General features: G+C 33.8%; 1 protein-coding gene across 2 annotated transcripts in view; it reads left to right on the top strand.

Annotated features, from left to right (window-relative positions):
• The window catches only part of LEKR1 (leucine, glutamate and lysine rich 1), a 200,489-nt gene that overhangs the window by 75,845 nt on the left and 108,119 nt on the right, over positions 1 to 16,525 (top strand). For both annotated transcript variants that reach the window (XM_014562369.2, XM_032485637.1), the window contains one exon: positions 4,930 to 5,105. In XM_014562369.2, the coding sequence (XP_014417855.2) occupies positions 4,930 to 5,105 (176 nt within the window). The remainder of the gene's footprint in view (positions 1 to 4,929; positions 5,106 to 16,525) is intronic.

Here is a 16,525-nt window from a genome sequence, read left to right as displayed (position 1 = left end):
AAGGCTGCTGGTATTCTAATTTTCCCAACAATTTCCTGACTTTACTTTGTTTCTAGCCTTGATCCCATAGTTAATAACCTCATATCTTTTTTCAAATAGCTGTATTGAAATATAAATTACGTCTTACAAAATCCACCCAGTTTAAGTGGACAGTGTAATGATTTTTAGTAAACATACTGAGTTGTGCAACCTTTATCGCATCCAATGTTAGGACATTTGAATCATCCCCAAAAGATCCTCATGCTATTTGCAGTCAATCTCTATTTTTACCACCAGTATTCCTAGGCAACCACTGATCTTTGTTTCTATAGGTTTGTATTTTTCTGGACAGTTTAGATATATGGAATCATACGATATGTAGTCTTTTATATCTGGCTTCTTTTACTGATGTTTTTGAAGTTCATGTTGTATCCTGCATCAGTACTTTGTTCCTTTTTATTTCTAAATAGTATTCCATTGTATGGATATACTACATTTTATTTATGTATTTACCAATTGATGGATTTTTGGATTGTTTCCACTTGTTGGCACTTATAAATAATAGTGCTATAAACATTCACATACAAGTCTTTGTGTGCATGTATGTTTCATTTCTTTTGGGTAGATACCTAAGTGTAGAATTACTGAATCATATGGTAAATTGATATTTAACTTTTAAGAAACTGCCAAACTATCTTCCAAAGTGCTTGCACCATTTTGCATTCTTACCAGGAATGAGGATTCTAGTTTCAACTGTGTTCTTGCTAACATTTCTTATTGTCTGTCTTTAATTTTAGCCATTCTAGAGGCTGTGAAATCATACCTCATTGTGCTTTGATTTGTGTTTCCCAAAGGACTAATGGTGTTAAGTGTCTTTTCATGTGCTTATTAACCATTTGTATGGTTATTTGGTGAAATATCTATTAAAATGTTTTGTCTGTTTTTCATTTTGTTTTTATGTTATTAGATTTTAAGAGTTATTCGTATGTTCTAGGTACAAGTCCTTTATTTGAAATATGATTTGCAAATATTTTCTCCCAGTCTGTGTAATTTCTTTTCATTTTCTTAATGGTATATTTTAAAGAACAAAAGTTGTTATTTTTAGTGAAATACAATTTAATCAATGTTTTCTTTTACGGATTGTGCTTTTGGAAATGTATCTAAGAACTCTGCCTAACCAAAAGTCACATAGATTTTTTTCAGTGGCTTCTTCTAAAGATTTTATAGTTTTAGCTCTTACATTTAAGTCTATGATCCATTTTGAGTTAACTTTTGTGAATGATGTTAGGTAAGGATCTAAATTCACCTTTTTCATATGAATATTCCGTTGTTCTAGCACCATTTGTTAAAAAGACAGTTCTTTCCCTATTTAATTGCCTTGGTCCCTTTACCTAAAATCAGTTCACCATGAATGTAAGTGATTATTTCTGGACTGTCTATACTAGTCTATTCTATTTATCTGCATATCTATTCTTACTGTCATTAGCATACACTCTTGAATAGTGTAATTTTTAGGAAATTTTGAAATCAAGAAATGTAAGCCCTCTAAATTTCTTTGTTTTCGAGTTTGTTTTGGCTATTCTGGCTCCTTTGTATTTTCAAATGGATTTTAGGATCAGTTTGTCAATTTCTGATAAATAGCCTACTGGGATTTTGGTAGATATAGCATTAAATCTATAGATCAATTTGGGGAGAATTGCCATCTTAAAAATGTTGAATTTTTCAATCCATGAACATGAGATGTTTTTCCATTGAGATCTTTAGTTCTTTCCAAAATGTTTTGTTTTTAGTATATAAGTCTTACACTCCTTTTATTAAGTTTATTTCTAAATATTTTATTCTTTTTGATGTTATTATGAGTGGATTTTTTTCTTAATTTTATTTTTGGGATTGGTCATTGCTAGTATACAGACAATATTAATTTTTGCTATGGTTTATTTTTCTGTTACCTTGGTAAACTCAATTTATTAGTTCTAGTATTTGTTTGTGTGTGTGTGTGTGTGTGTGTGTGTGTGTGTGTTATTCTTTAGGATTTTCTACATAGAGGATGTTTCTGCATAGACTACCAATATTCCAGCTACTTTTACCTCTGCTCATTTAATTATATTACCCTTAAAACCCTCAATCTTCATACCTACTTACAGGTTGTTACACACCAGGTCCTCAGTTCCTCCAATACTCTAAATCCTCATTATTTTGCTTAGAATCCCCTGTGCTACTCATCTCTCAGCAGCTGTGTTACATTTGCCTTATATTTCACAGAGTTAAAGTTATCAACACAGGCATATTTACTGTAAATTAAGTGACACTTGAGTTTTAGAACCCCTCACTCAGGACCCCCTTCCAGGATTCTAGGAAGGCCCCTGGCAAAAGTAAGATGGTTTAGTTATAACTAAAAATTTTGTAACTTTTTTCAGATTTCATCATATGAGATACATTTTCAATAAAATCTCTTGGATTATTTCGTAATCCATTCAATGAAGTGGAGTTGATTTTTGAATATATTGGAGAAAGGTTTAAGTTTCTTGCTGATTTGACGAAACTACTAACATTACTGAATATGACATAAAAATCATAGTATAACATTTCAAGGACATCTGAGATAAACTGGTTCATGAATTTCATCATTTCAAAGACACTTTAGGATGTCATTTTCCAAGAAAACTTGAAATGCCAAAAATCTTATAGTTGTATATTAAAATTTTTTCATAAGGAGTTTTCCAAATTTGACAATTTTTAATATCTGTATGATATTACCAATAAGGGGCTATGAAGTTGAAAGAATCTTTCTAACTATCACTGATAATAAAACTAATGGCCATGCTAGATAAAAACTGTATAATTTTTATATTCTCTCCACATAAAGTATTTTTATAAAATGGTTCTCAAATGAAAAGATGCTTGTAGAGCACGTAGCTAAAAATTGTAGACAAAAAAGTAATGCAGAGCTGTTATTTATTAATAGTTATATTGTTTTTCTGTATTTTGTGATATTGATGGGATTTATTAACTTTTACAATTTTATTTGTAGTGATTTTTTTCATTCTATAAATAATTGCACACTTTTAAACCTGGTTTTGTAGTTATAACTTTTGTATTCTTTTTTACAAGAAAGCCACCTGTCTATCCACACCTATCATATGAGATCTAGGCCCCACAAAATGTGGTGGATCTGCTCTTAGCTAACAAGCTTGAATTTTCTGTTTCCTGCCTTTTTCCCTACAGAAGCACATGCATCCATATCCAGTCTTTCTTCTATTAAATAACCCTCCAAGCCTTGACCCCCATATACATGGCTTGCTCCAAGCAGCTACCTTACATTGGGCCCATTAGCCCCTTAACCTTGACTTAATTCATGGTTCTTGTCTCTCTGTCTTACAGTTTGTGGCTTCACATTCTGACTTCCCATCCTCATGGTTGGTCCCCTTGCTTTAGTGATCTATTTTGCTCTCTTTGATTTCTGAAATCAACATCTCTCTTAGCTTCCAGGTCTGCATGCTGATTGAGGATCCCCTGTGGCTTCTGGTCACTCAGGTAGACCTTATTAATGACCACACAGAATGACACCACCATTCTTCTTCCTGGCAAAGGCTAATTTTTTGAGCCTTTGCTTTACATCTGCCTTTTCTAGGTCTTTGCACAAGAAATGGTCCCATCTCTTGTCTATTTTTAGGCTCTGTCACTGCACTCAGACTGTCTTCTCAGCTGTGTGTCTCACCCAGGTGTCTCCATTCCTAACAAACCATTCTACTATGCATCTTCCTCTTTCTCTCCTTGCCACCTCAGAGTTCTTGAATGCTTCTACCACATAACTATTTTCTCACTTCTGCTTTACTGCTCAGTCTTTTCCTGCCTAATGCCTCTATCTAAGATCACCAAAGGCCTCCTTAATACCATATACTATGGACTCTGTTCAGCGTTTATTGGAGGTCTTAAACACAGACCATTACTTTCTTCTTTAAATTCTCTTATCCTCTGGCTTTTCAGAAGTTATTCTTTTGGCTTTTATTCTGACTTACTGATTGCTCCTCCTTGGCCTTTTGAGGGATTCTCTTCTGTTTTAGTCTCATAAACATTAGTATTGTCCAGTATTTTATCCTTAGTACTTCTTACTTCATACCAATGAGTGATCTGTTTTTTCACTCATTCATTCATTTGTCAGTATTTGCTGAGTACATATTATGTGGTGGATACTGTGCTAGGTCTTGGGAGACCGTGATGAACAAGACAGATATAGTCTCTGCATCATAGATCTTAGTCTACTCAGGGAGACAAATATTAACCAAACAAATTATCTCCCATGGCCTCAGTCATTATCTTTTTGTTGATAATGCTCAGATCTGTGTCTGCATCTTGCTTGGTTATTAAGTAAATTATAGCCAGAACATCTGAAGTAATAAAAGTCATTGAGGTGGCAAAAAAAAAATGTGGTTACTTTAAGCTGTGACATTTGAAGTGAAAGCACTGGATCAGTCATTTTAAAAGGTTTTATTTACTGTTACCGCAGGCTTTACACTGCCTGTTGAGCCATGGTACAGGAAGATGCTGTCTGGAAATCTGAGATTCTCTTTTAGGCTCTGTGACTAAGTAACTTTTGACCAAATTTTCTTCACTAAATGCTTGCTGTTAAATTAATTTTAAAAGATCAAAAGAAAAAATGTGTATGAAAATAGTTAGCTATCTTTATAGTAATAACTTTATAGTAAAAACGATAACACAATGGAATGAATTGGGGTGACCTCAGTCTTCCTGGGGTATCCCCAGTTTATATCTGTCATCTCAGCATAATACAGATTGCACCTCCTTTCACTTTCAAAACTTCTCCATTTAAACAGTAGTTTAGGTGGTTACTCTAAAAGCATTTTTCAAAGAAAACCTTTTTTTCAAATAAATATGTGTTACTATGGCTGCTATTTTTTAAAATCCTAATTTTTCTCTACTGTTTTACAGTCAGAGACTGACGGAGTACAAACATTTCTGGAATAAGACTCTTTCATTACTTACTTTTACTAAAAGAGAGCTAACCAGTATTAAAAATGAAGTATATGATAATTTTCAAAACTGGACTTCACTGAAAGGAGAAGTTCTTCTACAAATTAAATCCATAAGTGAAACGGCTTTGACAGGTTTGTTACATATATTTAGAACATAATTGTCCTTTTTGGGAAATGGTGCATCATAAATAATGAAATAATATTTTGTTTTATGTAATGGGAATTATGATTAATTTTTAAACCTGTTATTGGTTGGTAGACTAGATGACCATTAAGATCTGTTTCAACCCTGAAATTCAATAATCATAGGCATGATCTAAGATAAGCTCTGAAACATCTATCTTGAACTGTGGCCAGAAGTCTGGTTATTCCTGTTAAATGTACAGATTTTGTATTTTAAAACTTTTTCTTCTGTTAATGGCTGAGTAGCTCTACTTAGATAAGATTTCCCAGATTACAGATAACAACTATAAATTCTGGACAAAATAACTACCGAAAAACACTGGAGAGTGACCAAAACCAAGTACATAATAGAGGGAACGTCAAAAATCAAAAGAAGGCATATTACTAATTTTAAAAAAGCCAATTGGAAAAGTCTATTTACTGGACCATTCCAACTATGTGACATTCTGGAAAAGTGAAACTATGGAAACAGTAAGAGATCAGTGGTTGTCAGGGTAGGCAAGAAGGATGAATAGTTAGAGCATGGAGGATTTCAGGGCAGTGTAACTACTTTTGTATGATACTGTAATAGTGGGTACATGTGTTTATACATTTGTAAAAACCTATCGAATATAGGGGTGACAATGCATCAATGTAGGTTTATTTATTATAACAAACTTACCACTCTGGTGCGGGATGTTGGTGGTTGGGGAAACTATGCATGTATGGCGGGCAGGGATTACCTGAGAGTTCTCTGTACTTTCTGCTTAATTTTACTGTGAACCTAAAACTGATCTAAAAATAGTATACTAGTTTTTTTTAATTGAAGGAAGAGAATAGTGCTGGGTGAATTCCTTGGGTTATTTTTGTTGTTGTTGTTTGTTTGGTTTTGGGTTTTTTTTTAAGGCTGTTAGATTGAGGGCAGGATATAGTCTATTCCATGCAGGGAAGCTAAAACTTTGCTAGAAATCTGTAGTCTTTTTGGCTTGAAGACTGGAGGACAGAGGTCAAAGCAGACCCAGCTTTGAGAAGAGAGAGCATATCCTAGAAAAGAGATAATAATAAAGGGAGAGCTCAAATTTTGCATGTAAAGTCTTCCTGAATCTCTAGCTTGTCCCTGAAATACATGTGTACAGGGAACACTCTAAGCAGCCCATCTATGGCTAAAGCGCGTGATATTACCTACCACCTACCCTAGGGGAAACAGTTTTTAGTATTTAGGTTCAGCCAAGCTAACTACCTGTTAAAACCAAACAATACCAAAAAAAAAAAAAAATCAGTAGGGTAGAGGAACATAACAGAGTCCAGTGTCTCCATAACATAACAGCCACAGTGTTCAGGTTACAGTCCAAAACTACTTGATTTAGGAAGAAGCAGGAAAATGGCTCATACTCAAAAGAGTAGGTGGTCAATAGAGACCAACCCTGAATTGGACCAGATGATATAATTAGCTGGCTAGGATTTCAAATCAGCTGTTAAATATGTTCAGTGACATAGAAGAAAATAAGCTAGTAAGGAATGATAGAAAATCTCAGCAAGATACAATTAAAAATTATAAATTCAAGAATTTAAAAATACAGTATCTGAAATAAAAATTTAATGGATAGACTTTTATAGCGTATTGCAATTATCAAAGAATCAATGAACTTTAAGTTAAATCAATAGATATTATTCAATTTGAAGAAAAGAGATAAACATCAAAAAAAATGAACAGAGCCCCAGGAAAGGATTAAAATGTACCATAGGTGATAAATATCAGTAAATATGAAAGACTCTTTTTTTCATTTGAATTAAAAACATTTCTATGCTCATTTAAATTAAGAATTATGATATTTTGGGTGTTATAAACTATGTTGATTTAACATATGACAACTAGAGCATAAAGGACAGAGGGATGGGGTAATAGACCCATATGGTTGCACAATTTCTGTATTTTATGTGACATGGTGCAATCTTCATTCTATGTAGACTAAGAAGTTAAGGATGTATAATTCCTAGAGCAAGCACTAAGAAATAAATTTATAAAGCTATATAAAAATCTAATAATAATGGAGAATTAGCATCACCTGACTCTGAGATTTATTAGAAAGTCACAGTAATCAAATCAATGTAATACTGGCTTATAGAGCAACAAAAGATCAAGGGAACAAAATAGACCCCTGTTGATACGATCATTTCACTTTTGACAAAGCACCAAAAGAAATTCAATGGGAAAAAGGAAGTCTTTCAACAAATTGATCTGGAACAACTGAATACCCATATAGGAAAACATACTTCAACTCCTATATTACACTGTACATAAAAATTAATTCAAGATAAATCAGAGCTAAATATATAAGCTGAAATAATAAAAGAAGAAACAGGAAGATATCTTCATGAATTGATAGTAAATGAAGGTTTCTCGAATAGAAGAAGGTTTCTCTTACAGAAGTAAGAACTACAAAAGAACAAAAATTGATGCTTTAGACTTCATCAAAATTAAAAACTTCTGTTCATCGAAAGATGTTATTAAGAAAATGATTAGGTAAGCCACAGGCAGAAAATACTAAAAAAATCTGTGACACAAGGACTGCTGTCCAAGTTATGTAAAGAAGACCTCTAAGTCAATATTAGAAGGACAAACAATCTAATCAAAAACGGCCAAAAGGTTTGAACAGACACTTTACAAGGAAAGATACACAAATGGCCAATAAGGAGATGAGAAAGTGCTCAACATTATGAGTCATAAGAGAAATGCAAATCAGAACCACAGTGAGATACTGGTACACTAGATTAGCTCAAATGAAAAAGACTGACGACATCAAATGTTGGTGAGAAAGGAAGGCAACTGGAACCTCATGTAAACTAGTGAGAGTATAAAATGCTACAGCCACTTCAAAAAAAGATCTGATAGTTTTTTTAAATAAAACTAAAGATACATCTATCTGATGAGTCTGAAATTCTTCTCTTTGGAATTCACCATCTCCTTCAAATGAAAACATATGCCCGCAAAAATACTTGTATAAGAATATTCACCAACTTTATTCAAGCTTTAGTCAAAGTAGCCTTTAATTGGTAAAAGCCCAGAAGTACATCACTAGAAAGGAGTGTCAAAAAAAACACAGAACTGAATAAAGAATGGAATATAGAATGAACTACAGTAATGCAGTAACTTGGATAAACCTCAAAAAATATTACACTGTCTGAAAGTAACCTTACACAAATAAAATATTTTGTAAGATTCCATTTACATGATGTTCTAGAATAGGCAAAACTGATCTACCATGGAAAAAAAACAGAACTGTACTTACCTCAGAGGAGGAAGGATTGACTGGAAAAGAGGCACAAGGGTACCTTCTGTGGTGATGGTAGTGCTCCCTATTTTAATATTTTGATAGGGATCTGGGTTACATAGTGGATGTATTTTTCAAAATCATCTAATTGTACATTTGAGATTTGTGCTTTTCTTTGTAGGTAAATTTCACTCAAAAATTAGAAATATATATTGAACACTAATTAACAATGTGCATGCTAAAATGTTTAGGGAGTCAAGTATATTGATTTATCCTGAAATGCATAAAAATGTAAGATGGGTAGATGAATGGCTGTGTGATAAAGCAAATACAGTAAAATGCCAATTGAAGAATCTAGCTGGTATATATGAGTTCATAGTACAAATCTTCCAACTTTTCTATATACTAAAAAATGTTTATAGTTAGATGTTGGAAAAAAGAAATCACTCTAACCATACAACTTCAGCTTCCTAATTTTGTTACATAATATGTGCCTTCAGAAGTGCATTTATATATAACAATATCATTTTAATTTTAAGAATTAAATTTAGACAATTATAAATGATTATAACAACCATATTTTCAACTGCAAAATTGACAACTTTTAAAACTTTACCTTTTAAAAAAGAAAAAATCATATTTCAAATATATTATTTATACTGTAATGTTATGCATATATGAATTATATTTATTATTTTTACATTAATTTTAAATTTTACATAGGTGATACCATATCATACATTGAACTTGCTTTTTCATTCAGTGGTATTTTTGAGATCAACATTAATATAAATAAAATATCACATGTATGTTAGTGTCTTAGTTCTCACAGAAGCAGGCATTGAATCAAAGATATTAGTGCAGGTAGTTTATTTGGGAAGTGAAAGCAGCCCAGATATAGGGAAACAAAGGCAGCCAATAACAGTTGTACCATTACAGTGGGCAACTGGAGCGTAGTCCCATGAAGGAACTCTGAGAAATGGTTTAAAATGCATGCCTCAGAATTCCTCACTCAAGGAGTGAGGGAGCTGGGCATCAACTCCCAAGAGTCATTGGCTACGTGCTGCTCCCAGACAGTGTAAATTCCTTGGCACTTCTAGCCTGCCATGTGGTAGGGAGTGCTGCTGTCTGCAGTTCCAGGGAAAAGATTCCTCTAGCACAGAGATGCAAATAGTAGGAGGTAGAAGTCAGTAGAAGAGCATTGAAAGGTTCAAGAGATATGGGCAGGGCACTGACAGTGTCCACTGCAGTTAATAATATAGATATACTTTATGGAATTTAATTTCATATAAATATACTCTTCTTTTATGCATCATTTTCATTATTTGAACATTTACATGCATCTTTTTATGAATATATGTTTTTGTTTCTTTCTGGTAAATACCTAGGCGTAGAATGGCTGGGTCATATGGTAGGATATATTTAACTTTTTAAGAAGCTGTATGTATATGTATAACTGAATCACTTTGCTGTACACCTGAAACTAACACCATAAATCAACTACACTTCAATAAAAACAAAAACAAAAAAACTACCCAATAGTTTTCCAAAGTGGTTGATCCTTTCAAATTCCTACCCGCAATGTGTGAGAGTTCTGATTGCTCCATATCCTTGTTAACACCTAGTATTGTCAGTCTTTTAAATTTTAGCCATTTTAATGGGCCATGTATAGAGGATATTAGTCCACATTTCAAATCATCTCGTCGATAATTTTTTCATTTTTGAATGTCTTATCCCATCTTACTATAGAATATTTACCTTATGTCAGTAATGAACTCAGTCATATCAGAATAGGAGAAGCATCAGCTCTACCAGTTTTTGTTTTCATTTATTTTGCATTATTAGTATCTTCTCTAATCCATGATTTCTTTGGGGAAATCTTTTAAACTAATTGTCCACTTTACGACTTTTAGTTTAGGTTAACCACGTAGGGAACACATAGACTACAGTGTGTCACAATCACAGAAAGAGACAGAAAAGCAAAGAGGCACTAACAACCTCTCTGCATGGAGGAGTATTATTCCTCCCTCAGAAAACTTTACTCACTTGACTCTCACTGAATGTGTCCAGTGGCCATGACTATATGATATAGGGACAGAGGAAAGCACTTCAGGTTCATGAAGGGGAGACTTGCAAAGAGGCTCTCAGAACAAGTAGCTGCTCTTTCTTATGACTTAGATCTTAGTTCAGATGTCAACAGAGAGATCTTTCCTGGCCACCCTAGTTAAAGTAGTCTTCCCTTACACTTCTGTATCCTATTTTTGTTTCATGTTTAATAACATTTATCACTGCCAGAAATATTCTTACCCATTTACTGATTTATGTGTTTACTGCCAGACTTCTCTTATTAGGCTATAATCTCCAGGAAGACAGGAATTTTGACAGCTTTGCTGAATGCTGTATTTCTAGTGTTTTAAGAAAATTGTGCCTGTCACGTAGTAGGTGCTCAGTGAACATTGTGGAATTTAAACTGAAATAAAAGTACATGCAAATTTTAACCTAGATTACTGGTAGTCCGTCTGTGCCTTTTAAAACCTCTGAGTATTTTCTAAATGTCTTTGGTAATACTCACATATCAATTCTATATCTGGAGAAAGGTAGTAAGGAGAGAGGAGTGGCCTTGTTTATGAGTTACACCTTCCTGAAGTTGTGGGTTACTATCAGTTGTAAAATTCTCAGTCTAATTTTTAAAGCCAGTTTGAGACTTGTTTCTTGAACTTTAAGGAGGCAAATGCAAAACTTGATAATCCTATTTTTTCCCCTCAAATTCAAATGCTTTTAAGGATTTTTCTGACCATAAACATAAAATAGCTTCAATGTTAAAACAGAAAGTACAGAAAAAGAGCAAGGGAAGAAGATAACACCATCTGCAGTCTCATTACACAGAGATGTCTGCTGTTAACATTTTGATGTAGAGCTTTCTAAACTTTATTTTCTGTATAATATGCCATGGAAATACACAGTCATACCAAATAACAATGTAAACTGTGTTGACGTAGTATCTCATTATAGGAATGTATCTTAACTTATTTAACTGATTTTCTATTCATGGACATTTTGATCATAGTTTTTTGCTTTTATAAGTAAGGCTTCAGTGAACTTCTTTACTCATGAATCTCTATGATCTTGTCCCATTTTTTCTTTAGCATAGTTAATTCCTAAAAGCAGAATTGAAGCATCAAAGTGTATGCCCATTTTGCTTTTTATTTACAAGTAATATTACATTTTACATTTTATCTAACATGAGAAAATGGGAGTAGTTTTCAACCCTTAACTTTGACATTTACCATTATAGTAAATCATATCACTTTTACATCAGAAGTGGGAGGGCTTAGAAGTTACACAGTGATCACTGCAGAAGCTCAGAGATGGAAATACATACACGAAAACAGTATATTCAGTTTCCAAGCAAGAGCTTAGTGAACCTAACAGATGGGGCGTGTGAAACTGAAGCTATATTATTGTAAGGGCTTTTCCCTCCTTTAAAAAAACTTTCTCCTTACTCAGTATTATCGGTGCAACCAAAGCCTCAGGGCATAGACATACAAACATGTACAAGTATATACAAAACTGCAAATATGCTGATGCTTTCCTTTTTATATTCTCTTTGATCAAGAACACACTTTAAATTTAGCAGCAGTTCTCGTAAATATATAAACATGCCAATTTCACAATATAGAATTTTAAGTGAATAATCTTTATCCTAAATTTAGATTCAGAGAAAATAGGGTGTAATGCTGTTGAAGGTTAATTTTTGTAAAGCTTGAGCAACTATCACACCTACACAAAAAGATGACCAAGAGCCTAGGAAGTGTGTAGACCCACATTGTCCAGTATTGTAGCCACCAACCATACATAGCTATTGAGCACTTTGAATGTGGCTGTAGCCTTTGGTTGAAATGACAGTAATTTTGGCTATGTAGAGTTAAATAAAACACAATGTGAAAATTAATTTAACATGCTTTTTTTTTTTTTTTACATTTTTAACATGGCTACTAAAATTTTTTAATGTATATATGTGGCTTGCATTATATTTCTGTTAGACAATGCTGGTATAAATAGTGAATAGAACTTTTTATACTTTTAAAAACTTAAAATGTTATAATTTTATTTTGATTTATTTTCTATTTATAAAAATTATAAGGGCTTGTTGTCAATTATACATGAAAAACAATTTCAGCAGTCACCCTTTAAATTTTGTTACTATTATTTCTAGTTTGTTGTCTTAACCATTTAATTAAGCTTTTACTTAAGTTTATTAAACCAACTGTAGTCAAATGTAATAATTAGAACTTGTGGAAGAAATCAGGAAGAGTCAGGAGGGAATGCAGGATCCTTGGTGTCTTTGCCCTTTTACAGGCCTGACCATCAGGCCTAGAAGAGGGCCACGTAGCCAGTATGTCAGTGCCAGCCTATACTGGCCTTTTTTGTGTTGTGGATTTTAATTCTTAAATATTTAAAGGTACATTGGAATCCTAAGAACAAGGCTCCTGAACCAGAGAACCAAAGTTCACATAATGACTCTACAAAATCTCTGCGCTTCAGTGTCCTTATCCGTAAAATGCGTGCCCACGCACACATACACATACACACTCCACAATGTGCCTATCACAGTAAGGAACCAAAATATGTTAACTGATATTATTTTATTCTTTTTTAATTTTTTTAAATTTTTTAAAACTTGTTTTATTGAGTTATAATCATTTTACAATGCTGTGTCAAATTCCAGTGTAGAGCACAATTTTTCAGTCATACATGAACATACATATATATTCATTGTCACATTTTCTTCTCCGTGAGCTACCATAAGATCTTGTATATAGTTCACTGTGCTATACAGTATGATCTCGTCCATCTATTCTACATTTTGAAATCCCAGTCTGTCCCCTCCCACCCCTGCCCCCTTGGCAACCACAAGTTTGTATTCTATGTCTATGAGTCTGTTTCTGTTTTGTATTTATGTTTTGTTTTGTTTGTTTTTTTAGATTCCACATATGAGCAATCTCTTATGGTATTTTTCTTTGTCTTTCTGGCTTACTTCACTTAGGATGACATTCTCCAGGAACATCCATGTTGCTGCAAATGGCGTTATGTTGTTGGTTTTTATGGCTGAATAGTATTCCACTGTATAAATATACCACATCTTCTTTATCAAATTTATTTTTAATATGGATGTTGCTATAGCAAAATATAAAACTTAAATGATAAAAGTTTATTCCAAGGGTACAATTTAACTTCATCTTAAAGAAGTTCATCTATTTTTTTTAAAATATACATACCCACATAAAAAAAGGCTCTTTGACTTAAACTTATGACTTCAGAATTAAACTCTAGAAATAAATGCTGTGGCCATCTAGAAGTTTATATTGACAAATTAAATACATTTTCAAGTTATAATGCAGTATTTGTATACAGAATAACTATATATATACTTCACTTACATTGCTGATATATGATAGTTACCCAAACTGTCTTGAGAAATGAGGCTATTATATAGATTCAAACTAAGTAGAAGATCAGTCTCAATTATCTATTTCTTTCACAACTAATAAGAGATCTTCCAAACATTTGCTGAATATAGAAAAAGTCCCATGCTTCGTGGTGTGTTCTGGGAATTCCAATATATTTTAGATGAGAGATGTTGCCCGTGAAGGAATTCACTGCCGTGCTCACTTGTAAAGTTGGAGGAACTCTGGTCCAAAGGAAGGGATTGCCCTCCATTCACTGGCCTCAGTGCAGCTCAGATGAAGATCTGACTAAATGAGTGAATGTAGCCTGGCTGTTTGTGAGGCCTGGGTGGAGAGGAGAGAACATCACAGCTTTAATATGAGGGCCCACTCCTAGGAAACGGACCATCAGGACTTGGTGCTTGGCCTCCTGGCTGGGTTGTAAAAGCTCCTTGTGGAGTCCTGATTCTCATGACCTCTTCCAGGATCTTGAGCACTTTTAGCATCTCCGCCATCTCTTCTTACATAGACTGCAGGGATCTCTCTTTCTTCAGTTCTTGGATGAGAAAATTGATTTCCTTCCTCGAGCTCAGGTTAACTGTCATCAACTTTCTGTAAGTATCAGCGAGGCTGGGTATATGTACTGGCTTCTTCTCTAGCCTGGCATTCTTTAAAGTTGTCTCCATCCTGACATACTCCTTTTTAGCCACACAAAGCTTGTCGATGAAGTGACATTTCTCCTCAATCTGTGCAGTGAGTGTTTCTGCCAGCTGCTTTTCATGTCTTCCATTCAGTTGACTTCTAACAGACTGAATAAGTCTGAAGGTAAATAAGACACCCACCAATAAGCTGAGGACAGGCAGACTCAACACTGTCTCCCACTGGAGGCTCTGGAACATGAACTGAGAACACAGGCCACTGGACAGCAGCCAAACCAGGACCGCACTCGGCTTCCTAAGGATCAGCCGAAAACCAAGCTCCACAGAGGACAGCAGCCCCTCCATGGCACTGATCCACCACAGGGCTCTGCCCAGTTACCGTGGATCCACCAGCCACAACAAGCCCCAGGGAACACCCCAACATTCCACCTGGAACCCAACCAGCAACTGACATCCTGGATTGGTCAGTTATCTCATCAGTGTTGGTGGGGAGGAGGAGGAGTTGTCAGAGGAGAGGGTTGTAACTAAAATTATTCTTTTTTTATTCTGAAGTCCACATTCCTTCTGTTGTATTAGATTTTCATTTATCCTGCAGAAGTGTTCATTTGGTGGACTTGTAGCTCTTCTCCTAAATAAGGGAACAAAATTAATGCTCTTCACCAATAGTTTAAAAAATTATATATTCTCCAAAGGAAATGAAAACACTAGCTCAAAACTAACTATGTCTGCACCCCCATGTTCACAGTGGCATGATTTACAATAGCCAAGATATGGAAACAACCTAAGTGTCCACTGACGGATGAATTGGATAAAGAAATTGTGATGTATATATAAAATGGAATATTATTTAGCTATAAAAACTGAAATCCTATAATTTGGGACAACATGAAGGCATTTGCTAAGTGAAAGAAGTCAAAGAAAGACAAATATCATATGATCTCACTTATATGTGAAACCTAGAAAAACAAAAAACAAACAAACAAAAAACTATACATCAAACTCATAAAGAGATCGGATTTGTGGTTATCAGAGGTGGGGAGGTGGGGAGGGGAGAATTGGAGGGAGGTCGTCAAAATGTTCAAACTTCCAATTTTAAGATAAATAAGAACTAGGTATATAACATGATAACCATAGTTAACATTGCTGTATGATATAAGGGAAAGTTGTTAAGAGCATAGATCCTAAGAGTTCTCAGCACATGTAGAAAATTTTTTTCTTTTTATTGTGTATATAAGATGATGAATGTTACCTAAACCTTGTGTGGAAAATTAATTTCACAATATATGTAAATTAAACCATCATGTTGTACACCTTAAACTTATGCAGTGATGTATGTCTTATTTCTCAATTAAATTTTAAAAATTAAAAAATATAGCCATTTATTTAGACCTACACAAATATGCCCAACTGTTTTTTTTTTAATTGAGGTATAGCTTATGTATAATGTTATTTAAGTTTCAGGTGTACAACATAGTGATTCACAATATTTAAAGGTTATATTTCATTTATAGTTATTATAAAATATTGGGTATATTCCCTGTTTGTACAACATATCCTTGTAGCTTGTTTGTTTTATACAGCCCAACTGGTTTTTGACAAGTGTGCACAAGCAATTCAATAGAGGAAGAATAGCCTCGCCTTTTCAACAAGTGGTGCTGGAAATCTAAAACTTTGATCCAAACCTCATACCTTACACGAAAATTACCTCAAAATGGATCATAAACTTAAATGTAAAACACAAAATTATTAAAATTATAGAGAAAAAGAAAATCTTTGTAACCTAGGTTCTTAGACTTGAACTCATAAAAGGAAAAATTAATAAGTTGGATCTCAGCAAAATTAAGAACTTTTGCTCTGTGAAAGACCCTGTTAAGAGGATGGAAAGGCAAGTATTTGCAAAGCACAAATCTGAGAAAAGTCTAGTATCTAGAATCTACTTTTTAAAAACTCTCAAAGCTCTACATCAAAAAAAAAAGTCCAATAAGAAAATGAGTAAAATATCGGAGTAGAAA

The sequence above is a fragment of the Camelus ferus genome, chromosome 1 (genome assembly GCF_009834535.1).
Source record: "Camelus ferus isolate YT-003-E chromosome 1, BCGSAC_Cfer_1.0, whole genome shotgun sequence".
Classification (NCBI taxonomy): Eukaryota; Metazoa; Chordata; class Mammalia; order Artiodactyla; family Camelidae; genus Camelus; species Camelus ferus.
The sequence above is the reverse complement of the archived record's forward strand: the minus strand, read 5'-3'. Positions and strand labels throughout refer to the sequence as shown.